This window comes from Motacilla alba, chromosome 2 (assembly GCF_015832195.1).
Source record: "Motacilla alba alba isolate MOTALB_02 chromosome 2, Motacilla_alba_V1.0_pri, whole genome shotgun sequence".
NCBI classification, from domain to species: domain Eukaryota; kingdom Metazoa; phylum Chordata; class Aves; order Passeriformes; family Motacillidae; genus Motacilla; species Motacilla alba.
This window is the reverse complement of record NC_052017.1, coordinates 126,832,494-126,856,588: the sequence shown is the minus strand read 5'-3', so window position 1 is coordinate 126,856,588 and position 24,095 is coordinate 126,832,494. Positions and strand designations below refer to the sequence as shown.

Sequence of the window (24,095 nt, the reverse complement as noted above, 5' to 3'; positions counted from 1 at the left end):
TGAGCTCTGCATTTTTGCCAAATGGTAACCTCAGGAATATAAGGTAGCAATAATAAATTGCAATTATCCTGATGTTTTAGGAAGAGTGAGGACGTAAATAAGGGATGAAACCACTGTTTCACTGTTTGGATTCTATTTTCTATGAATACTCTTTCCTGGTACTTGGTGTTTCAAAATACTGCCTGCACTCCACATTGTACAGCCCTAACCTAGTTTATTTCACAGAAAATCATCCACTGCTTTTGTAACTTCAGTGAGGGTGGCAGTGGGAATGGGAGGGGGCTGGCTATGAGTTACTTTAATGAATCAAAGTAATTAGTACTTTTTTCCCTTGTGTTAAGCTGTACTTTATTTCCCGTCTTGTGTTTCTTCTTTTTCTTATCAACCTTTTTCAGCAGAAGGGATGGACAAAGCAACTTACTTTTGTCTGGATCAGGGTACTAGCGCAATGTTTGCTGCTACTTCCTTTTGCAAAGTAAAACAGGGTAGTTATTCCTGTAAAATGTCATTACATTTCAACCACTGCTGGTACATAGAATTGTGATACTCTTACCAGCTAAGAAATGTAATGGTAGAATCCGATGGGACTTGGAGGGACTCCAATGGATGTGGCTATTTGTGAAGCGGACTTGTTTGTAGAGAGTCGTGATCTTCGAGCTACATATCAATCCAATAAACTTCTCTGAACTTAAAATTAAAAAAAAAAAATCCTATCCTGTGCATACAGACCACTAGAGCAGGTTTCAGGGTTTATAATCACTCATTGTTTTTGTTCATAATCTTTTCCTTAAGGTAATGTTTTTTTGTTAGATATGGGAAGGACTTATTCAAATTCAGGATGAAGTACTTATGTCCTTTGAGGTTTTAGTTCCCCCCTTCCCTGCTCTTCTTCCACTCCTTTCCACCAGAGCTTTTATACAAACTGTCAGTCCTTGGCTAGGAAATACTTCAGATCTTAAACTGTGTTTATTTTTTTAATTATAAACCTACTGATTAATAAGTCTTTTACTGATTTTATTTATACCCACCATACATGTCAATATGTTGTCTTATGAGGCCAAGAGGGTAATGTTTCTGAAAATTTGGTTATTAGGAGATCTTTGTCACAAGCATGTTGAAAGAAGCTAAATCTTTCAGACCAGTCTTATAAGAAATTCAGCATGAAGTGCTTGGAGAAGATGCTGGAGCAGCTGTGGAGTCATTAGTGGTTACTGCTGAGAAATGGATATTGTCTTTCATTGTATGTCTTTATAAACAGAGGGAATGCCAGGGCAGCAGCCTCATATGAAGTTCTAGAAAATCTTTGTAACTAACTTTAAGGCCTTGAATAATAAATAGGTGAGTAGCAGCAAGATGATTTATCATGCTAGATCTGTCTCACTGCCTTTTGCAACAGGAAGAAAATTCCACACTGAATGAAGTATGCACTCTGAAAATATCTTGGAAATGTTGTTCTGAGCAACCTTGAGAAACCCATCAGTAAAATTATTCAGATATAGTGATTATCAAACTGCAAAGATGTGGCAAGCCACGTATACCAGCTTTTTGGAAATACTTAATACTTTGTCAAGTTTGTATGCTGTTTATCTGTTATAATTCCAGCTGTTAGAAACTGAAAGCAAGTTGAGTGACTGCATTATATTAATTCATCCTGTTTTCCTACTTAATTCCCTGTGTGACTTGGATTAACAGTGCCAGGAACTGAACTTTCCCTTTCAAAAAATCTGTTGTGGAAAAATAGATCAGTGTTGGAGAAATAAGTATCACTAAATTACTTGAAATAAAAAATTCTAACCATAATATTTCATAGAATGTATAGTATTTGAAAGCTGGACTCTCATTGTATTAAATTCCCCTTCATACATAAAATTAGACTCTTTACAGAGGAGTTACAATGTTTGTCTCAGTAGCCAGATGAAATTGTCCCCATTCCTCAGCCTTCCAGCTGTGCCTATCCCAATCCCAGGATTTAGCAGCAGAGTTGTACTGGAGGAGTATGAGCAACTGCACTGTACACACATTGCTGTAGGACAATATCCTGCTTGAAAATAACTTTGAAAGTGCCTCCTTAATTCAGATTTTTTTCTGTGATTTCACTGATGCTGTCGACCTGCAGCATATTGCATGAAGGTGGAGGAGCAAAAGGCTAGATGAAAGTCTTGAAGGAGAGAGGAGAGAGGAACTTAATCTGATTAAAGTTATTTGCAAGATTTTTGTTATGGATATTTGAGCCAACAAGAGAGGAATATCTCTAGGCTCAGTTTCCTACAGCTTTAGCCACAAAAGGGTTTTTATTTTAGAACAATAAAGGTACTTGTTAGCTTGATTAGCTAGCAACTCATCGTGTTACACTTCATTGGAATCTGGGGGAGTCTACCAGAGAGGTATCCCTGTATCACCTCCTCTGCTTTAATATTCATTTGTAGTTGTTCATGTTGGCTGCTTTTTGGGGGAAAAAAAGAAAGAGGACATGACATTAACAGACCTGTGTAGTGGATTTTATGGTTCTTTTTAACAGCTCATTTGAAAGAAGTGTGCTCATCTAAATCTTGTGAGCAAAAGCAACAGATATGACTATGGATTGGAAATTAATCCAGATGACAAGCTGTATGTCATTGCAATGACTTATTAAATTGATTGTCAAGTGGCTCAGGGAACACTTGTAAGCAGTGGCTAAAAGATAAAGCTGGATGAGATGCATAGGGTCACAAAGACAGTTGCATATTAGTATTTTATCCAGTAACAACATATTGTGTAATGGGGAAACAACCGTTTATTTCAAAGTAAATTTAATAGGAGCTCTTTTGCATGAATTTATATAAATTTGTAATGACATGGTTATAGTTCCAGCTTCCTTAGATTTATATGCATTGCTTAATGTCTAAAACCACCCCAAATATTTGGAGAAGGGAATTGGAGACTGAGGTATGGAAACACCTCTGAGGGCATGCTGCTTTTTTTTTTTTTTTCTTCAATTTTTCAAATTTGGTGGACAGGCCAAATGGCATACAGCATATTGTGTTCACAGAAGGATCAGAGTCAATTGTCAGTATTTCCAAAGCAATCTTTACATTTTCATTGTCTATTCATGAAGTCTCTTACCCATGAGTAATATCTTTCTTGCCATGCTTTCAATTTGTTAAGAAAATTAGCAAAGTTGCCTAGATAGGAAGTAGGTGGAGAATTTTATATTATTTGTCTGTGTAGTGTTATTGGAGTATATTGGGTCTTCTTCAATTTTGTAAATGTAAATTTTGTTTATGATATTTTTATTTGTATATTTTAAAATTTTCTATCTGTAACTGATACCACTGTGTTTTATCTGCCAGTTACTCAAGTTAAACTTATGAAGTATACCAAATTCTTGCCTGTTTAAGGAATGCTTTAACAACATACTGAATATCATTTCCAACTATATTAGAGAGATAAAACATAGAGTACCTTGAAGATGTTAATCTTCAATACAGAATTTCTGATCAACAGTAATTTGAAAGGTATAACACAACTTCCAAGAAGCTCTGCAAGCTTGGAGCCCTATGCCCTGAGCAAGCTGTAGGGCAAGGAGCCCCAAACAGCCACCAACCACATGAACCAGCAGACAGAAGAAATTTTCACAGGATTCCTCTGGCTGTATTTCATTGAAAATGCAGGCACCCAAGGAGTCTCCCCTTCAGAAATCTGAGTCTGACAAACTGGCATTCACTGTTTATTTTTTTTTTCCCCATCAAAAATTACTGAGCTCACTCTAATCAGTGTGGAAGTGGGCTAAAAAAATCTATAGTGTTATTTGTAGTTTGTGCACCTTTCTTATTTAGGACTAAGAAAACAATACTTTGTATTCCTTTTAGCATAAATGCACACTATAGTTATTTTGATGGACAGGTCAATGAACTAGGAAGGGTGCTTTAAAACCTGAGCTATAGCTGTGCTTTAATGTTTATAATGTCAAATATTAATCTTTTAGATCAAAAATTTTCCATCCCAAAAGTTTCACATATTTTTCTGTGCAGTTTCTGTTCAAATAGTACTGTTTTGCCAGGAATGTGAACAGGGAAAAACTTTATGCTTAAATAAAACCACATAGCTCTATACAATTCCAGCTACGCCTGCACCCTGCTTTGGAGCAGTTTGGTAGGATCAGTTGGTGATTTTAACTCTCCTGCAAAGTGATCTCTGAAATATGGCTAGGTTATAAGACTCAGGAAAATTTTCACCTGTGTGTGAGAATAAACCTTTTTTCTTCATCTTTGTTTTAAAGTAGAAACCAGAAAACAAAATCTGTTAAATACAGTGATTTTAAGCTAATGTCATTAATACAGAACAACTCCACTCTGTAGCCCTTCTGTTTCAATTGAGTTTAAAACTAAAAAAAATAGTGCAATTGGATTGGAAAAAATTTGTTTGTTTGTTTTTAGAACTCCAAAGTGAAAGCTTGAAAACTATTGACTTTTCCCATGCTTTAGCATAAGAAAACAGAGCGGGTCAGGAGTGTGGAGAGCTCACTCTGATGCATGGCTGCACGTGGGGACAGCAATTTTTGTCACACCCAGGCACTGAGGCATTGCTGGGGTGGGACCCTGCCCTTCTCTACTGCAGGGAAGCAGCCTGGCTGTCACAGCAGCCAGCCCTTGCTACAGTGACAGGAACAGGACAGTGCTTCCATCACACAATGCAGAATCTTTTTATGCCCACAGCAGCTCATGTATTTTAATACAGCATTAAGTGTTGCTAATACTGATCTGATTCCTGACAGTAGGGAGAGAAAGAAGATAATGATAATTTTTTTTTACAATTCCAATGTTTTATTTGTAAAATTCCACAGAATTCACAGAATTTCACAGAATGACTAGGTTGGAAGAGACCTTCAAGATCATCGAATCCAACCCATGCCCTAACACCTCAACTAAACCATGGCACCCAGTGCCACATCCAGTCTTTTCTTAAACACATCCAGGGATGGTGACTCCACCACCTCCCTAGGCAGACCATTCTAGAACTTTATCACCTTTTCTGTAAAAAAACTTTTTCCTAATCTCCAACCTATATTTCCCTTGCTGCAGCTTGAGACTGTGTCCTCTGGTTCTGTCAGTTGCTGCCTGGCGAAAGAGACCAACCTTCATTTACTTCCCTACCAGGATTAGCTGCTTTTGCTCTCACACTTGTAAGCACCCAGGCTGGCTGAGCTGGAAAACTTGAATGGAATTTTCAAGTAACAGCAGATCCTAATCTTGGCTTGAAGGAAGGCCTTGGCGTGAGTTGATTTAATGGGATATTTATGTGAGCTGACTGAACCCTAAGTTTCCTATTCCATTATTATTTATGGAATCTCTGTAATTCTTTAATTCTACAATACTTTCTAAATTGATGAGGAATATATGCTTCACTGAATATTACCATTTCTTTTTCTGACACTGACTAGAGTGATAGAACATTTTCTTTTTAGTTCAACTATAGAATGTAGTTTCGACAATGCCAACTGCTTGGATTCAGGACATCAAGTTTGGATTACTTCTCCTGCAAAATAAGGTATTGCTGACAGAGAGACTGATAACACAGTGGAGTCCCTGAAGTCACTTTCCAGAGGTGAGGTAAGACTGAAGAAATTCCTGATCCAGGGCAGCACATGCCTAATGTTCAGTGGGATTCTAACAGCCCTCTTTAACTTTCCTGGGTGGAGAAGGTGGGACAGGTGGAGAGGGTCACAGCAGCTCACATGGTGATTCCTCATGGAAACTGATATCCTAGTGATAGACTTCTCTGAAGAATGGCTGAGAAGACTCCCTCAAAATCTCAACTTCCTAAATGCTCTTGTGCTAATTAAAACCTTTGGATTAAAAACTAAATCTCAAAATGGGTTAAATTTGTTGATTAAGTTGCAAATAAAATGTTACTTGAAAGATTACTCTAGAAAAGTACAGGTTTTTTTCATAAAGGCTGGGTTTGATTGGTAGTTCTTGTTTAATACTTGTTTAAAAATAGTTTTTTATATTTACAAAGTTGGAGGGAAAATGTATTTTTACTTACACAGTTTATATAAGCAAACAATTTTTTGCACATTTCTTTCACTACACTCATATGATAAACACTAAATCCAGATTAAAGCTCCATAAAAATATATTTTCAAAAAAGGTCTAGTATAAGCTGTGGTAGAATAATAAAAAATAGATAGACATGATGTTCTGGTATGAATTTGTTCCAGACCAAGACATATTATTAATGTAATACTTCTAAAGCCCTAGAAAGTAAGAGTTGTTAATTAAAACACAGGAACACCTGTAACTGCCTTATGGGGCCAAATGTCTCTGCAAGCTCATGCTCACAGACTAATCAACAAACAGTATTTCCTACACAAAAATGAGACCTTGATCTGATTTTTTTGACATTTCCTTTTTATTTTCAATGAGATGAAGTTAAAATCCTTTCGTTTTTGCCAGTTGGGGGCTATGATGCATGCTTATTCTCACAAACATCAAAGATTTCAACTGTTTATTTTACAAGCAGTGAATTACTTTTTTCAGTTCTTATACAGAAAAAGAAACTTCTGCATATTCAGAAAATCAAATTAATTTTAATTCCTGGGGTAGTTACAGGGCTTCAGTTACAAAATTTTAGGTAGTAATAGAAATTTTAGGTAGTAATTTTGCTTTTTTGTGTGTGTTTTTGTTTGTGTGCTTGGGTTTTTCTAATTATTTCTATGTTTGGTTAATGACATCAACAACTCTTTTGTTTCTGACTTGATGCTGTTCCTTCTTCTCATTTGCTTTTTGGTGACCTTTGCTTTTTCCCTGCCTTAATGTTTAAGAGACACCCAGTAAACAACGAAAAGCATTTGGGTGAGAAAAAAGCGCCTTCTTGGCCAGAACAACCTGCTGTCCTGAGATACCAAACAGCCAAAATTTGATGGGTCCACTGCCACAATGAAGTGGCAAGCTTAGATAGCTGAGAGTAAGGATGGGTGCATTGGAGCATAAAGTGTGCAGTTTCTGGCTTCTTTCAGCAGGGTGTTCTGCAGCAGGCAATGGCAAGCCAAGGCACACAATGCACTCATTTTCCCTTAGTGCACCCCAGTGCAAGTGTTCTGTTGCCAGAGCTCTCCTGCTTCTGGCAATTAGTTTCTATCACAAGGAGTCCCTGCACAGGCAGGAGTTACTTCTCTGAGTCTATGAAACTGCCATTTCTGGCAGAGAAAAAGCAGCTGCTAAGCAGACAGACAAAACTTGCTAGACTTTGTTCTGCACTCCTCTGAGCTGCTAGTTCTCATGTTGCTTCTGTTCTCTATCTTGGTTCTTTCATGCTAGTTCACATGGCGAGAGATCACAGTTCCACACAGTGAAGTGAAGCACAACATTTTGTTCTTTCTTACATTCTCGCTGTCTTAGACAGCACACACATCAGCCAGATTATCTCTGTGCGGGGGGTAGGTGTGTGCTCCAAGCTGTTTTAGGACAAGACTAATGCTCGTCCCCTGCCTCTTCTGAAATGGAGACAATGTATTTCATAATGCAGAAAGATCAAACATGCAACTGAAGTTACACTGGCTGCTGTCTTATTAGTTCATCTTTGCAGGCTACTAGATATTCACTGCGTAGAAGAACAGTGAACTGATGTAAGGCAGGTACTAACTTAAAAGCTATAGAAATATTAATCTTTCTCATGTAAATAAATAATTTAAATAGTGATAGAAGTAAGGAACTTTATTCTGATTCCTTGTAAATCAGCCATACCTCACATCTAGCAAAAGCTAAATGAGGTCATAATTAGTCCACTCCAATAGTTAGCAATATGCATTTAGCCATTTTACACTATATTTCAAGGTGAAAAAGCAAATATTATTTCTCAGGGTGTATAAAAGTGGATTAATTTACAAAGGATTGATTTTCAGTTAGGTCAGTCTTTATCTCATGTAAATAACATACATCTGAACACACAACAGTTGTATTAACTTGAAATTATATTTCCTATTTGGCATGTAAACTAAAATTGTCAACAATTTTGATGACCATGTCACAGCTATGACACGAACAATTATCTCAATCCAAAGAAGCAAGAATGCATAGTTTTAATGTGTGTATTTTTTATAATCGCTACTCTTTTGCGCAGTTAATACGTTTCCTTATGTCACATTCCAAACTTTGGTCTTTTTTTTTTCTGTTACACTCTTGGTCCTGATTATTCTGTCCACATTCTACTGCATCTTTATTTATCAGTACAGGTTTTGGTGCCATTTGCTGAATCATACTGATTGAGTCTGAATCTAAAGGTAACAATGTCTTATTAATGACTTTATAGTCACTCGTGGTATTAAAAGCTATGACAACAATCTCAGTCTAAAAACTAAACCCAAGTCCCATGACTGAAATAATGGAAAGCAGAATTCTTCATTGCATTGAAGCATGAGCTGATTTCTCTTGAAGATTATTTTTTTTTAATTTGGAGACTATCTATCTCCAGCATATAAAAGGTCTTGTAATTCAGCTATGATTGATGCATCAGGTGCAAGAATGCAGAGTAAAGGAATCTATACAAATAATGGGTGAAATTCTGGCCCAGGAAAAAAGTGCAAAACTTTCACTAAATTTATTAATCTGTGATTTCTGTTCTCCCAAAGCAAAATGAACTCTGATAGTAATATTGTTAGTTATTAAATGTGTGAGTCTCTTTTCCCTGTGAATATCTAAAACCACACAAGAGAACTGTATGTGGGGATTTTTTTTGTCTTTTGTTTTATTTGTTTCATGTATCTACAACTAAGCATGTATAGTAGATTATGTTAGCATAATGTTAGCATATGTTGTAGACATACAGACATAGATGGTAAAACTTTGTCATAAATAATGATTGATAGTTTAATTTTTATTGGTTGATCCTAAGCAGAACCACAAATCTTTCCTAGCTTCTTTACCTTATCATTTTGTTACTGAAAAAAAAAAAAAAGCAAACAGCAGATACCTTGATACTCGCTAGTACCCTCCTTTATATACAGAGTAAGTTTGTCAAGCTATTAGCTGCAGTCTATCAGTTTTCCTTCTCTAGGCATCAGCTGTCCCATGGCATCTTTTTCCACTATCCAATGCAATCACATAGCAAACTCAAGCTCTGCGTCTGAGTTTTGCTCTCCAATTCTTCAGCAGAGACACCGTTCTGTGTATCAAAACAAAAGGGCAACTCTGATAAAGGTGCAGTGCCAGCGCTGGTCCAGGCAGTAAGCACCCACCCTGCTGCCCAGCTGCTCTGTGACACAGCAGATCCTACACGTTTCATGGGCCTTTCTACCCTTTAATCCTCCTGCCTGTGGCTTCTGGGATCCCTTTCAAGAAGCAGGACGTGCTTTCAGAGCCTACAAAGTAAGGTCAGTTGAAACGCTGATGTTGAGTGTCTGCAGTTACTGAGATATTCAGTGCATCCTGAGTGCAGGATGTTCAGGTGCAGGAATTTACCTCTGCAATTCAGTACTGCCATCCTCAGCGATAGAGACGAACAAGGCAGACCTCCCCCAAAATAATGAATGTTTAGTTTAGATATATATTTTATTTCTAAAATAATTTTATCTGTCATGTAGGGATTCTTTGGTACTTAGTGCTTTTGACCCATGTTTTTGAGATTTTTTTCCTGCACATTTAAGGAAATCAGAAATTTAAAGAAAAATATTGAGAATCTGTTACAATTAATGTTACCAGAAAATTAATTTTAAAGGAAGATACAGAATCCTAATTTGAGAAGTGTGACAGTTGACAGACTTTAGAGAATTTTTGTATGTGAAGAAAATATATTTGATATTTTATATGTATATAGTACTATATGCTTATCATAAACATTCCTCTAGTTACTAAATACAGTAATAGCTTCCCAATTTTAATTCAACACTTTCTGTAGTCAAAAAGCACAAGATTAACACTTGTGATTAATATTCTGAATTCTCAACTCTATGGAAAGATGAACCTCGATATATTAAGTATCTCAATTTCAGGAACAGTCGGGGTAGAAGAGTTTTTTGTTCTTTCCCTGGGCTACCCCCGCAGGGCAAATCTAGTTTAAAAACTAGTTTAGCTGAAAGTAGCCACTTCACAAAAATAGTACTGTAATATTCTGTGTGTGCGTATATATATTTACATACACATTCTTGTCTCTTGGTGTTTGCTCTGTTGACTGACTTAATAAAGCATACAGTGTTGGAAATAATGGTTTGGGGGGAGGGTTGGTTTGGTGTTTTATTTGGTTTTTTTTTTTTTTTTTTTTTTTTTTTTTTTTTTGCTTTGTGATGAAATTATCTTGAAAGTGGCTTTAAGAAAAAAAAAAGTATCCCAAAAAAGTACTACTAAATAAATTACAATTACATATGCAAATATGATTACATTTGGCTGCAGAACTGAGTATCAAATTACACTGAAAATGGCTTTTTAAACTTGCAGCTACAAGTGTGCCCTCAGGCTGACCCAAGAGTCCTTTCATTTCAGCACAAAGCCGTTACTTTGCTGTTAAGTGCCATCCATTACAAACCTAAGATCACATGCAATTACAATTACACGCTCGTTTAGATGTGCAATTGCTCATTTTTACACGTGCAATATTGATACTGTCTTTAATAAATGTTTTCTGCTTTCCTGAATCATATCTAGTACAGGGAACAAGAGTGACTGTGTCACTTTCTGCAATCTACACACAGGGAAATTATTGAAATTAATGATTGTTTCGGAGCACAATCAGTATGTTAAAAAGAAATAATTTCCCTGATTGGTTCGGGAAATAGAAAAAACAGTTGGTTTTGGGGTGGTTTTTTTTTCCCTACATATAAGCATTTTGTTCACACATTTTGTTCATACAAAAAACTTTAATATTTATATTTTGCAACGTATAATAAGTCTCTCTTGGCTAGACCTGTCATTGGCCCTTCAATTTAATTACTGTATATATCAGCTATTTGAGAGGACACTAGATTATCATCATTTAAGAGCATAAACAATACTAAACAAACGGAATAGAAATTTTCAGTAGTGTAATTGCCAGCACCGGACAAACTGGGAGACAACTGATAAGCTAATGTATTTTGCACTTTCCGCAGTGGGAGGCACGATTCCCTCTCGGCAGGGGCGAAGCAGCAGAGAAGAGCAGCTTGCTGGGATGCGGGCGATGGCTGCAGTCCAGCGGCCCCGCTGCCGCGCCGGCATTGCCAACTCACGGGCGGCAGCGGGCGAGGTGAGAACTGCTCCTGCTGGGATGGGCAGCGCCTCGCAAAACTGCCATTACCAGCCCGAATATTCCCGGCTTCCCAGCACGTCCAGAGCAACAAGCTTGCAAAATACCTGGCACACTCCTTTTTTTTTTTTTTTTTTTTCCCCCGCTGTATTCTTGTTCCTGCCCCTTCTCCTTGCGTTACAACCCAGAAGCAACCCAGTTTATAGCCCTTATGAAAAACACATGGGAGATTTTTTACTGTTTAGTTCATCCTTTGCATATTTAAATAACGCAAAAATACTGGACGAATACGTATTGCTACATGTGTAGGCGATACCATTTCAATATGTCAAGAAGGGTAACGTCGATCTTGTGTAAATCTGGTTTGCAGCACCCGACACGCTTCTTTCAAAAAGCACAACAACCCCATGAAAAACCATACCTTTATTTTAGTTGCCCCATTGACTTTCCCATCAGTAACAGTTCTGGAGTAACAGCCAGAGACATTTAATATTTATGGGCACTTACGCATTAATAATTTATAATTAGTTCTTATGTAGCTAAGGGAATGGTTGATAAGAATAGGAGAGCAACTGTTTTACATGACGATCTTGTGAGAATGGATGGTGGGTCAGAAGAAACAGGACATGTCTGAGTATAAACTAATTCACTTGGGAGAAATTACTTTAAATCAGACCTTAAACAGCAGCAAATGAGTTAGTGAGTATGCAGATTGCTGCACCAGCAAAGAGAAGGCTGATATCACATCATGCGTGAATGGTTCAGGAAACCAACTGGAAGATGACGTGTTAGGAGAGAATACTGTAGGAGCGTGACATCTGTATATCATACCCACTATTTCAGGGACAGCTTCATCTCTGAATACCTAAGTTTATAAAATTCAGAGACTTCAGCAAAGCAGAGCCAATATGCTTGATGGAAACAACAAAACGGTCTTTATAAAATAGCCAGGACTATAAACCTTAACATTGGATATTAATTATTAATTACTTGCTATTTGTGTGATTATGTACTTGGTGTTACCTTCCTATTCTGGACTTCTGGAGTTTTTAGTAGTTGATATGAAATACATATGTTAAATAAAATCAGCAAAAACTTAAGGACTTTTAACTACTATTGTAAACCTAAGTAAGGTGAAGTCCAGCAAATGAACATCAGGGAACTTTAGTGCGCTTCTCTGGGAGTTATCAGGGTGTGTTCATTGCTACTGTCGATTATATGTTGTGAGCAAAAAATTAGAAAAACTCTGAATTTCCAAACCGCACAGAATGCCATCACTTCTGTGACTGAGAAGCCAGAGGCCGTTCTCTTGTCCCTCCTGCCCCATGCCATGAGGGCAGCTTTCCAATTCACTGACAGCTTTCCAAGGCCTGCAAACTGCCCTTTTCTTTCTCCGTGAGGTTAGCTGTAGAGGCCTCACAGTTGTATTCAAAAGTCACTTATTTCTCCGAGTTTCCACCGTAAGGCCCTGACGGGACATGATTCCGTTTGTGGGACAGAGCAGGAGACACCTTTATATATCTCCAGTCCCGCTCAGGTCTAACCCCTGAGGGAGCTGGGCAGCAGCACCTCAGCTCGCCTGTCCATCTGCTTGGCAGGGCCTCGAAGGACAGCTCTGAGGTGTGTCCCGCTGCCCTGAATCCCAAGGGGGTGCGGAAAGCGGCGGGGAGCGGCGGGAAGCGGCACCGCAGCCCCGCGGAGCCCCGGCCGCGCCCGGCCCGCGGCGCGACGTTGAACGGCCCCGCCCGGCACGCGGCCGCGGCCGAGCCGCCGCGCGAAGGCCGCCCCGCCCGGCCGCGCTGAGGGACGGAGCGGGCTCAGCGGCACCACGGCCAGCGGCATCGCGGGGCAGGGGCGCTGCCGGCGGCTGGAGGTGGGCTAGGCATCCCCCGGCCCACAGGAGGGCACGGGGGCTGGGCAGGGGGCGAGGGGCCGGGCGGCGACAGGAGGGTTTGTTTCCTTGCGGGGCTCCCAGTGCGGTGCCATTTCGGGCGAGGGGAACGGTCAGCTTCCGGTTACTCGTGGGGATTTTTCCACGAAAATAGCGTCAAATCCCCTTCACGCGTTTAGGAAAGAGCCTTCCGAACACTTGAGATGGGCTCTTGGAAGATGGCTGCTGTCACTGTCCAGCTTATTAAGATACTAAAAAAAAATCCCGGGCTCTCCAGGACCGCTTCTTGCCTCTTTGCTGGTGCCGCAAGGCTTCCCTTCTGCTGGGCAGGTCTCCCATGGGAATGTCCCCAGAGAAGCAGTGTGGCCTTGGAAGGGGCAATTCTTGGGATGCTGCCCCTACTGCAGTAGTCTCTCATGGAAGCAGTTTATTTCTCAGCTATTAAAACGATTCCTTCTCCACTTTCCTTGACACTGGTCAGAAAGAACACTCTATTAATTGGGGAGGTTGGGTTAGATAACTTGTTGAGATCTTTTCTAGAGTCCTCCTGAGGGAGGGTGAGGGAAGAGCGGCAAAATATGTTGTTTTGCTGTCGCCACACAACTTGTTTTTGTCGTCAGAACACTATGAAGAAATAGAGGTGTGCTGCATAATAGAAGCTAGGCAGCCTCTTCAACAGGCTTTCCTGTTTTTAAAAAGCATGCATATCATTGTCATCAGGGCGTGAAGGAAAACTTGCCTGTTTGGTGGGGTTTTTTTCACTCTTCTGCATTACTATTACTGCATTGCTTTCTGTGGAAATTCACTGTCTAGGATAAATGTGATTTATACAAGCATTCATAATTTGGGTAAAATGAAATATGTCAGCCATATGTGTAGTCTTAGTTAATTCAGCTGTAGGAATTTTCATTTCTGCTTTTGACTACATCTTTTAAGTCTTCCTTTTTTAAGATGAGCGGATCGGAAAATCAGAGAATCAAACCAGATTTTTTTTCCTAGCTTTAGTTAAGTTGTTCTAATTCAGAGAGTAACCATGAAACAGTTGGTTTCTAGACCTGGGTGGGCTCCAACTTCATATGTTGGAAAATTGTTATTTGACTATGTTAGAAGGGTTCAAAAAATTATAATGTAGTAAATTCTCAGATGATTTTTAGTTTTCTTCCTATAACACAAAGACCAACTAAAGTTGTGCATGGTATTAATAGCCTAGCTTGTCTTTTCGTGTTTTGTACTGAAAATGGATAATGTAGTTGTAACTCTTGCAGTCATGATTATTTCTTGAGGTTTTTTTATTATAACAATTATTCCCTTGTCTTGTAAACTTTCTTAGAGGAAAAAAAATCAGTATCATTTGTATTGTGGTGATTGCTCTTTCTGGTATTCTTTTTCTCTAAAAAAAAAAAGTTGAAATTCATTCAAATCATAAAATCTCCCAGTTGACAGAAGAGATGGGAATAAGAGGGAGATACATTAAGATACAGATACTACAAATGAACATTTCCCAACTGATTGCTTACTTAAAGTGTGAGATTTTTCAGCCCAGCACCACCTTAGCAGTTTTTGGTGCTTCTGTAGTAGCTAAACTGAGTGGGAAGATACAAAACTGTACTAATTTAACTAAAGTAGCTATTAAAAAACAAGTAAGTTTACATAGGTATGTAAGGAGCTCCTGTGCAAACCACAGATCAATAAGAGGAATGCTGATGCTAATTAATTAAAAACCCATTGAACTAAAATGTTAGAATCTCCCTTATTTCCATCATGTCCCCATCTCCTTTCTCCAAACATGTACATAGACATACAGGGAAAGAATCTTCTTAAGAAGAAGCTAGGGTAGCTCAATTGGAAGGAAAAATGAGAGAAGTGTCTGATTCTGTCTTCATGCAAGTTTTATCCAGCCTGTTCAAGCATCTAAAAAAATTTATGCATCAGACCTGTCTGCTTTTTCCTGCCCAGATGTAATATTGCCTTGTCAAATGCAACTAACAAGGAGTAGGTAGATTGCTCTTCTTGTTTAACATCCATGTGTGAAACTGAATGCTAATGATTTCAGCTGCTTTTTTGAAGTGCGATGTTTCAAAATGTTACAGAAGCAAAAAAGTTTATTGGTAAATCCCTTCAGCCAGCACGACCTGTGCATCAACTGTCTTCTAAACAAGGTGAGTAGCATGGCCAAGGTGCAGTTCACTTTACCAAAGTTTGGGTTATGTTTTGGGAAGTAACAAGGATGAGTAAGGTGTCTTGTTTTGTTTTGTTTTTAAATTACTTCATTAAACTACAGTGAGTAAATACCTTGCTCTGTGTTGATCTTAGCACATCATTTCTGTGATGAAACCTGAATTTAAACTGTGTTAGATTTGTGCAGAGCTCTTTGGTACTGCTCTTCTAGCTTGGCATCTGAAATGTAGCTGCAGAAAGCTAGATCAGGCTTCTCTGCTAAATTTGGATTTCTTGGGGTGGCTGATCCTACTATTGAAAACATAAAATACACATAATTTAACAGATTATTTAGGTTTTATTGGATGTACTGATGCCTCAGGTACAGTATACTGCACTGCATTGTTCTTATCTAGCTTTCCTACAAATTCAAAAACAAAAAACCCCAAAAAACTTTAAGAAAAAAAAATCATGCAGTATTTATGTCAGGTATTAATATTTTGGTTTAAATTTTAAATTTCTGTAGACTAAAGCCTAGATATTGCAGTATTACAGTTGTTATTGTCAAGTTAGAAATTTTTGGTGGCCAAAAAGTCATCGGCTGTGCTGATGTGGACTGAAGCTAAGTGGCGTCTTTATACGCCACTTTACTCTGTATAAAATTTTTACTCTGTATAAACTTTATGGAAGAAATGGAACAGGGGTCCTGTGGTGATGTGGAGCTTCTAAGTTGTGAATAAATGTGAATAAATGACTGTATAATCTCTGTGCAGCAAAGAATGTTCTTGGGGCAAGTATCACAAAATAATACTGTGGTGTCTATTGAAATTATTTTTTCTTTATGTTTTATGCTCACCAGCATCAGCCATTGCATTAAACATTCGGACTGAATTACCCAGCAGCACTGAAGTATGTTTGCAGAGTAAGGTTAACTGGGTGAGTATTGAGGAAATATATAATTATTTATAAATTGGATGTCAGCTGAGCTGTTATGTAACCAAATGAAAACTATTTCCAGCTTGGAGTGTCCTTGACTCTGAATGTTTTAAACCAGCAGTGTCAGAACTGTTGAAAAGAATTAGGAGTTTCAGGAATGCCTTTCTCTGGCATTTGCATGCACTAAGAGCTGAAAAATGCAGCTTAGGAATTTAAGATTCTTACAAAAATCTGTGTGGCATTTCTTTAGTCTTCATTGAATTTAAGTCAGCTCTTTTAAACTTAGAGTACATGTATTCTGTCTTCACTTATTATGTGTAAATAATAAAATTAGAATTTTTTTTTTGTTGTTAGCATGTACAAATTCATTTTAGATAGCAAACATCATAAAACTTTATGCTTTATTGCTACAAGTGCTTGACTTTGAGCATGGTACAAATATGTTTTTCAAACTTGAAATTGGTTGTAGCTGTTTGCTGGAAAATGAAGTTTGAAGTTTCCAAATGGAATGCTCCATGTTTCATAGTCTGAATTTGACTTTCTGTTGTTTCTGATTTGAATGTTTTTGCAGAGTATTGATAGATGGGGGGTTTTGTGAGAGCAAATATCTGTTCCTTAATTTTTACTTTATTTTTTTATTATTTTAGATAAGTTTTAGTAATCCTGTAGGCCTTTATTGTATTAAGCTTCTGCAAGCTGCCTTTTACTTCAAAAAAACTTTAAAAAAAAGTAAAGGTCTTGGGAGCCTATCTTTGATCTGACATAGGGAAATTAACACTTACCCTTGTCTCTTGAGCAGTAATTACTGAGGAGAACAAACTACTCCCTTTTAAATACGCCTCTGGTCATCTGTGCTGTAATGTTCAGTTTCATCAGTATTTTGCTACGTGTAGCTGCACTTTGCCTTTGTTTGATATTGGTATAGCTGTATTCTTTATATATTTTTTAAAATTTTTCTTTAATGTAGCATATGGAAAAGACTTTTCAATAATACTTTTGACCATCTCCTTTTTGCTAAATGAAAGAATCCAAGTCCATCCTTTGGTCTTTAAGAAAAGTCCTTCCTGCTTTTATTATTTCCAAATGTAGCAGCCTGTGGCTGCATTCTAGGTGGGATAATAGAAAAGGAAGGGATGAATGTGTTCTTTTTAAAGACTAGCAATAGCACTGTAAAATTCTGTGTAAAAAATATTTCTCAAATATGTTCATCTGTATTGTCTTATCCCTTTATTGCATGTAATCAGAGTAACATTCTACACGTTCAAATTAAACTGTGCTACAACTGTTACTTTTAACTAAGAAACATGTATCCTTGTTTTAATATGCTTAAAGGAAATAAGCTTCATAACTTTCCTTCCTGTCTTAGTCATCTGAAATGACTGAAGTGAAGATCTTAACTCAAACTATGATGCTCTGTCAACCAAAACAACATGAATCAGGAGAAAAAAAAGGTAAAATACTGCATGTGGAGCTGTGTCAGGATTGTATTTTCTGGATGGAGGACAACTGAACTTTGAAGTGACGTGGGCCGCACTTTATTTTTTTCTGATCAGCCAGTGAATTGATAGTTTGGAGAGCAGTATGAAACTTTTCTGCTTTTCACATAACACTCTAGAAGAGGTGTAAAAGTTCCACATAACTGAGGTAGAAAACTTCCACTGGTAGAGCTGCTTGCATATAGGGATATAACTCTTAAAAAAAACCCAAACAAACCCAACAAAACAAACAAATGAATAACTGCAGCCAACCCCCTGAAAAAAACAGACCCCAAACATAAAAAAAAATTCTTCACACTAAATCCTGGGTTTGTATAGATTGCTTGTGTGTGTAGAAATACAGATTTGAGTTGCATCCTTTAGCCTGTTGCAGGGCTCACTTGTGGCATACAGACTGTTGAATGTAATCAAGTTAAGAACTCAGCATTTTGGCTTCCTTGTTCTGCTCTTCCTACAGTGGGTCTCAAATAATAGCATTTGGGTGGTTAGATATGAATTAATTTTTTAATGAATAATCCTGGACTATGTTTCTGTGTCAGTACTGTCCTTAAGGTTTGCTCCTTATGATTTCTCTCTGTACTGCCTACCACTGTACTCACAGAGAAATGGTAGTTTAACCAAGTCAAAATTTTGCTCCTTTTTTTTTCATTAAGGGATAATCTCAGATTTCAAATGCATTCTCACAGTACTTCCCTGCCCTGCTTCCTACCTAATTCTTCATTCTTAAATGTGTCACAGAAACTGCATCAGTGACCCAGGTTAGGTCACCAGTTTATTGAGACAATTTAGTTTGTCTGTGTCTGCCTGTAATCAGGCATCCATCTGTAATTTCCAATCCTTAAATAATCTCTGAAGATGTAGTTTGTTCTTTTGCTATTTATACTCAAAATTTGAAAGAATTCTATTAGGTTTTAATGAAGCTTTTGTATTTTTGTCAGCCTGAGGTTACCATCTCTCAGATTCTTGAGCATTAGTTTGGTTCTGTTGTGTGTTACTGACTTGAAAATTAGTCTTCCATGTATCTTCTTTAAAGCTCAGGTTCATTTCTTCTATTTTTGATCTTGATAAATAGAAGAGGGTTCTAGTTTTTAGATCTAGTTAGATGACAGACTTGTCAAGTTCTGTCTGTTCAGTGGTTTCTTTCTGATCCTTTGTCATCGAGTCTGCTTGTGGTGGGTAGAGATTGTTTTGTTCTACAAGATTTAAAGAGCTTCTCATCAGATCCTGGTCTCTTGTATAATCCGACACTTTGGATCATTTTCAGAGGTTAATTGCTCTGTGATGCCTCTCTGAGTCTACTCCACAATTCTCCACAGTCAAACTTTTTCTCACACTATTTTTCAAAGGGCTTTTGTTTGTTTGCTGATAGTTGTAATCTTTTCCTTCCAAGTTACACAACTTTAGAGGTCCTACTATTCAGCTCCTGCTTACAAACAAATAAGTCTTTTGTTTTCTTCTTTTTTTTTTTCCTAGCACAGTAAAATTTCTTCTAGAGCTCTCTTTATGTTCAGCTGTACTTTAAGTTCCAGATAATAATTTCCATTTGATATCTCTTCAGTGGTACTGTGCTTTTAATTATCTGTCTCAGCATTTCTTAAGTGCAGCATGGGGTTTCCATGGGCCCACTTCTTGAGCTTTTCCAGGTCTCCCTGGATGGTATCCTGTCCCTCAGGTGTGTCAACTGCACCACTCAGCTTGGTGTTACCTGCAAATTTGCTGAGGGTGCCATTGATCCCACTGTCTGTCGTTTATGAAGATACTCAATAGTATTGGTCCAAATATGAAACCCCGAGGGATACCATTCATTACTCACTGATCTACATCCAGACATGACCACTGCTCTTTGGATCATAGGATGGTTTGGGTTATAGGGGACTAAAAAGTCATCAATCAAGTCCGAACCCCCTGCTATGAGCAGGGACACCTGCCACTAGACCGTGTTACTCAAAGCCCCAGCATGATGATGAACACTGCCAGGGATGGGGCATCCATAACTTCTCTGTGAAGCCTTTTCCAGTGCCTCATTATCCTCACAGTAAAGAATTTTGTTCTCCTATCTAATCTAAACCTACTGTCCTTCAGCTTAAGGCCATTCTCCCTTTTCCTCTCACTACATGCCTCTAAAATGTCCCTCTGTAGCCTTCTTGTAGGCCCACATTAGGTACTGGAAGGCTGCCCCAAAGTATCCCAAGGGACTTCTCCGGGCTGAACATCTCCAACTATCTAAGCCTGTCTTTATAGGAGAGGTGTTCCAACCCTGTGATCATCTTAGGGACTCTGCACTTGTTCCAACATGAGATCAGATGTAACTATCCACCCAGTTCCTCATCCAGTGAACAGTCCCCCAATCTAATCCACATCTCTCCAATTTAGAGAGAAGGATGTTGTGGGGGCTGTGTTGAAGGCCTTACAGAAGTCATCATCTTCATAGGTTTTTAATCAAAGGGAGGTAAAAACAAGACATAATTTTCAAGCATGCTCATATTCTTTAAACTGTTTTCTTTTGAAGTTACCCACATGCCCTCCCTTAGGTTCACCAGTTACTGCATTGTTTGTGCTCAAAGGCAGGAAAAAATTTGTGTCGTTGTTGATATCAGCTTCTCTCTTTCAACATCCTACAGTCTGAGAAGCAAAAGCTGTTGTCCATCAACAGGTGACAGTGTAACAATCTTGCAGGAAGCCCATAATTTCTAAAGCAATATGCTTCTTTGTCATCAAGGACCAGAGATAAGGTTTCTTCCTTGTTTGCCTAATTCCTTTCCTCTTGTTTCTGCTCTTGTTTGATAATATCAGCTTAAGTACAGACATTGCTAGATATACTGGATGCAAAGCTATGCTATAGTAGACATAGTGCTATAAACTTGAATGAGAAACCTACATGTTCTGAACAAGGGCTCTGACACTTGTTGATCCAACATAATCCTTCAAAAGTATTTCACTGCTGTTAATCTGATGGCCATTTTACATGCAGCAGATCTTGTCATTACTTTTAGATGTTGAAAGACATTTAACTTACTCATTAACTCTTAGCTCCAAGAAAAGAGACACCCTGTTTTTGTTATCTGTCACTTAGAAATAGGTTCCACTTTGGAGTGAGTTATAAACAGATTTTCTTGTGGGTTTCAAGATGAGTTTGTGGTGTTTCTGCTAATTATGACAAGATACAGGGAGTCTATCTGTTGTAAGGTTGGATTCACTTTTTTTCTTCTTTTGTGTTTATTTACTGTGTCAGTTTGATACAGTTAAAGTGAAATGCTCTGTAATTTATTTCAGAATTTCCTGATGCAAGATAAGACCTAAATTACTTCTGCTTTAAAAACTTGATTTTTATATTTCATGTGTAGCATTTCTACTGTTCTATAAGTTACCAAATAATTTTTCTAAATTTCCAATCTGAATCCCTTAAACAAGAATGTTGAACTTAGTGATTTTGTATATTCACAGAGAGGATCCAATACAGCAGAGATTTCCTTCTGAAGCTTTCAAATGTTTCTCTCTCTCAGAAGAAACCAGAGTTTCTTCCTGATCACCCAATTGTACTTGAAAAGCCAGTAAGTGCATTCTTCTGTGGTAAGTGAAGTTATAAAATCATTCATGGAAGTTTTGATAAACCATTTGACAGGAAATGTTTTCCTTCAAAATGGCCTGCAAAATTGGTTAAACCTTCAAAGGACAGATTGAGCAATTCATGACAACTTTCATATGTAACTTCTCCAGTTGATACTTGACATCTTACCCTGGGTATTACCATATAAAGGAAAGGGGGTTTAAATTTGTTTTCAGGAAAAATATCAGATATGTTTCCATGTTTTCAAAATAAAAGAGAACAATCTTGATAAATTTCCAGCTTGATAAAAATCTTAATCCACTGTTTAAGTTGTTCATGCATCAGTGTCACCACAAAACCATTATTGAGCTCAATGCAGTTTGTATTATTATCTTTGGTCTTTGGTTTTGGGGAGAAATTAATAGAAATGAATGATGAATGTGAAGGGATATCCATGTGTGCTACTTCAATGTTTGTGATGAAATAATCCTCAAAAACTTCATATGCTTGGAAAAAACATCTACTGGATCACATTCTGGACCCAAAGTGTGGGAAAATCTTCTGTGTAAGCATCATATCAAATTAGGCTACATACTAGGTTGCTTTTGAGACCACTTAGATGTAGTTCTGCTAGAAATAGGATTCCTATTATGGAAAAGCATGTCCACATGATTACTGTGTTGGCCACATTTGGAGGCATTTTTAAACTTAAAAAATTTCTGTCCTTTGAAAAAAAAAATTAACTAATATATGACCATGATCACCTTTCCCTGATCTTACTTTTTATATCTTTCTATTTACCCTCAAGATGAAAGCTTTGTTTGTTTGAGAACCTGCTTTCAGATTTGGAAGTCACAGCTCTTTAATTTCCTAACTTTCCCCCCTCTCCCACCACCTGGGTTTCTAAGAGTGGCAAATTTTGATAATCTGTATGCTTGTAGATGTTTACATTCCTAGGAAAAAGGAGGGTCCCTATATGGAAATCAGTGAGATCACCTTGTTCAGCCAAAATTCCAGCCTATTGGTTGAGCATGTAATCTGTTTTTCTGCACAGAAACCAGAGGAATTGATGAGATGCATGTGTAAATCAAATGAATGATGCTTAAAAGTGGCAGAAGATGGCCTGCAAATAAATTTCTAATGACAAACACAATCCTACAGTGTCAGTGAGCTTGTATTTTGGAGCAGGTGGTTTTCAGCAGTTTGCTGCTGGACTGAGTATTCAGACAGTTCATGCCTGTCTAAGACTTTCCTAGTTCTGAATTTTTAAAGCCATTGCTGAAGTATGTGCCCATTTATGAGTAAAAGTTGTATTGTCAGATGAAGAAAACTTCCTAGAATGACTCGTAGAAGGGAGATGCAGTTGTTACAGTTGGTGGACTGTGGACTGCATTTGTCCTAAAGGACACTGGGTTTTTTTGGAGATGTGGGGATCAGGGCTACCAATACATAGTTCAGCATTTGAACAGATGTTACTACTGTGTTGACACACAATAGGAAAATTTTAGATGAAGACTCTATGATTAATGAAAATAGAACTGTTTGCTATAATAAAAAAAATTCCAAATTGTGAAATGTGTGTGGAGTAGAAAAGAGTTACAAGCAGACTGAAATGAAAACTTTAAGTGATGTGTTATAATGGAAGTAATTTGAGGGTTGGTTTGTCTTACAGGTAAAGAACAAACCTTTCATTGACATCTGCAAGAAGTGACATGTTGTTTGGAAGATCCAAAGTCTGTCAGTGAGGGAGCTACATTTGATGTAGGTCTTCAAGATTTTTGAAGGTACTTGGGTGCCTGCAGATGGAAGTACGACCCTGTGAAACCTCTGAAAATGCCTGTTTCTTCCTGTAATTGCCTGAATGCTTTAAGAGACAAACCTTTAATTTGTAATGCCTGAAATGGCAATATGATTAAAGTGAAAATAAATAATTTTACATATTGGTGTGGCAGAATTTTGTCATTGAATTGTTTGTGTTATGTAGCCAGATATTTTGCCTGACCATAAATTCTAAAATACTTGGACTTTTTGATTGCTCCCAACTCCCTTCCTCAGAAGTAAAGATGGAACAACAAGTACTGGCTGTGTCAAATCTCAGATGTCTTAGGGTATCTACTCTTCTAGTAGTAGAGAGGGTTTTTTGGTTGGTTTTTTTTTGACAAAACTTGACTTGCTTCTTCTTAATTTGAAATCTTCATTTTGGCACAAGATATTCTTTAATATCTTTTAGATACACATACGTTCTTTCAAGGTATGAAGTCTTTTATTACTAATAATTTCACTAACAAGAGATGTTTTCTCTCATACTGCATCAGAACAGGAGACCTGCATATGCATTGCATTCCTTAAAGTTCTTTGTAAATAATTGTCCAGTGTTCTTGACTTTGAAAAGTGAAAGTAGTAGGAAAAAATGAGGAAGAAGACAGATTTTAATCCTGTCTTACATGGGTAAATGGGTGTACCAATGCAAACTTAACTCTTTTTCCCTTATTGAGTATGGTATCCAATACTGAAGTGAAAAGCAGTAGTTCAAGTACTTCCTGAAAGCATCTATCAGTTGACAGGCATCAATAATAAATTTCTTGTATGAATAGAATTAACTTCTAAATGTGTATTTAGACATATAATAATATTTGGGTACTGCAGGCAATTTTTTACCTTCTGTCACAAATGATAACAAAAGCTAAATGAGGGTGTGTTAAATGGCAATTGCAGTAATGCAGAAACCTGTCAAGTTGCATGGGATCGGCGCTAGATTTCTTTTCCTGAATGATGCAAATAAATATTTTTGTTGGTTAGTTTTTAATCACTGGGAGTTTCTTAGAGTGAGTCATATGGATCTTTTTTCCCAAGATATGTCAAAGACAGTTTCTGT

The 24,095-nt window shown here is 37.7% G+C and overlaps 1 protein-coding gene across 1 annotated transcript; it reads left to right on the top strand.

The window, feature by feature from the left end:
* The first annotated feature begins 36 nt into the window (after positions 1-36).
* Positions 37-23,442, top strand: C2H8orf88 (chromosome 2 C8orf88 homolog). The gene is made up of 6 exons (XM_038128047.1): positions 37-9,349; positions 11,060-15,243; positions 16,101-16,177; positions 17,544-17,628; positions 21,118-21,224; positions 22,893-23,442. The coding sequence occupies exons 2-6, from the start codon at positions 15,156-15,158 to the stop codon at positions 22,929-22,931; spliced, it is 396 nt and encodes a 131-aa protein (XP_037983975.1). The 5' UTR covers positions 37-9,349; positions 11,060-15,155; the 3' UTR covers positions 22,932-23,442.
* Positions 23,443-24,095: the final 653 nt, after the last annotated feature.

Excerpts from the sequence above, each read along its gene's own strand:
- C2H8orf88 (XM_038128047.1), top strand. The coding sequence starts at position 15,156 with ATGTTTCAAAATGTTACAGAAGCAAAAAAGTTTATTGGTAAATCCCTT. Across the intron at positions 17,629-21,117 it reads TGAATCAGGAGAAAAAAAAG|AGAGGATCCAATACAGCAGA; the intron begins GTAAAATACTGC and ends GTATATTCACAG. Across the intron at positions 21,225-22,892 it reads CAATTGTACTTGAAAAGCCA|GTAAAGAACAAACCTTTCAT; the intron begins GTAAGTGCATTC and ends TTTGTCTTACAG.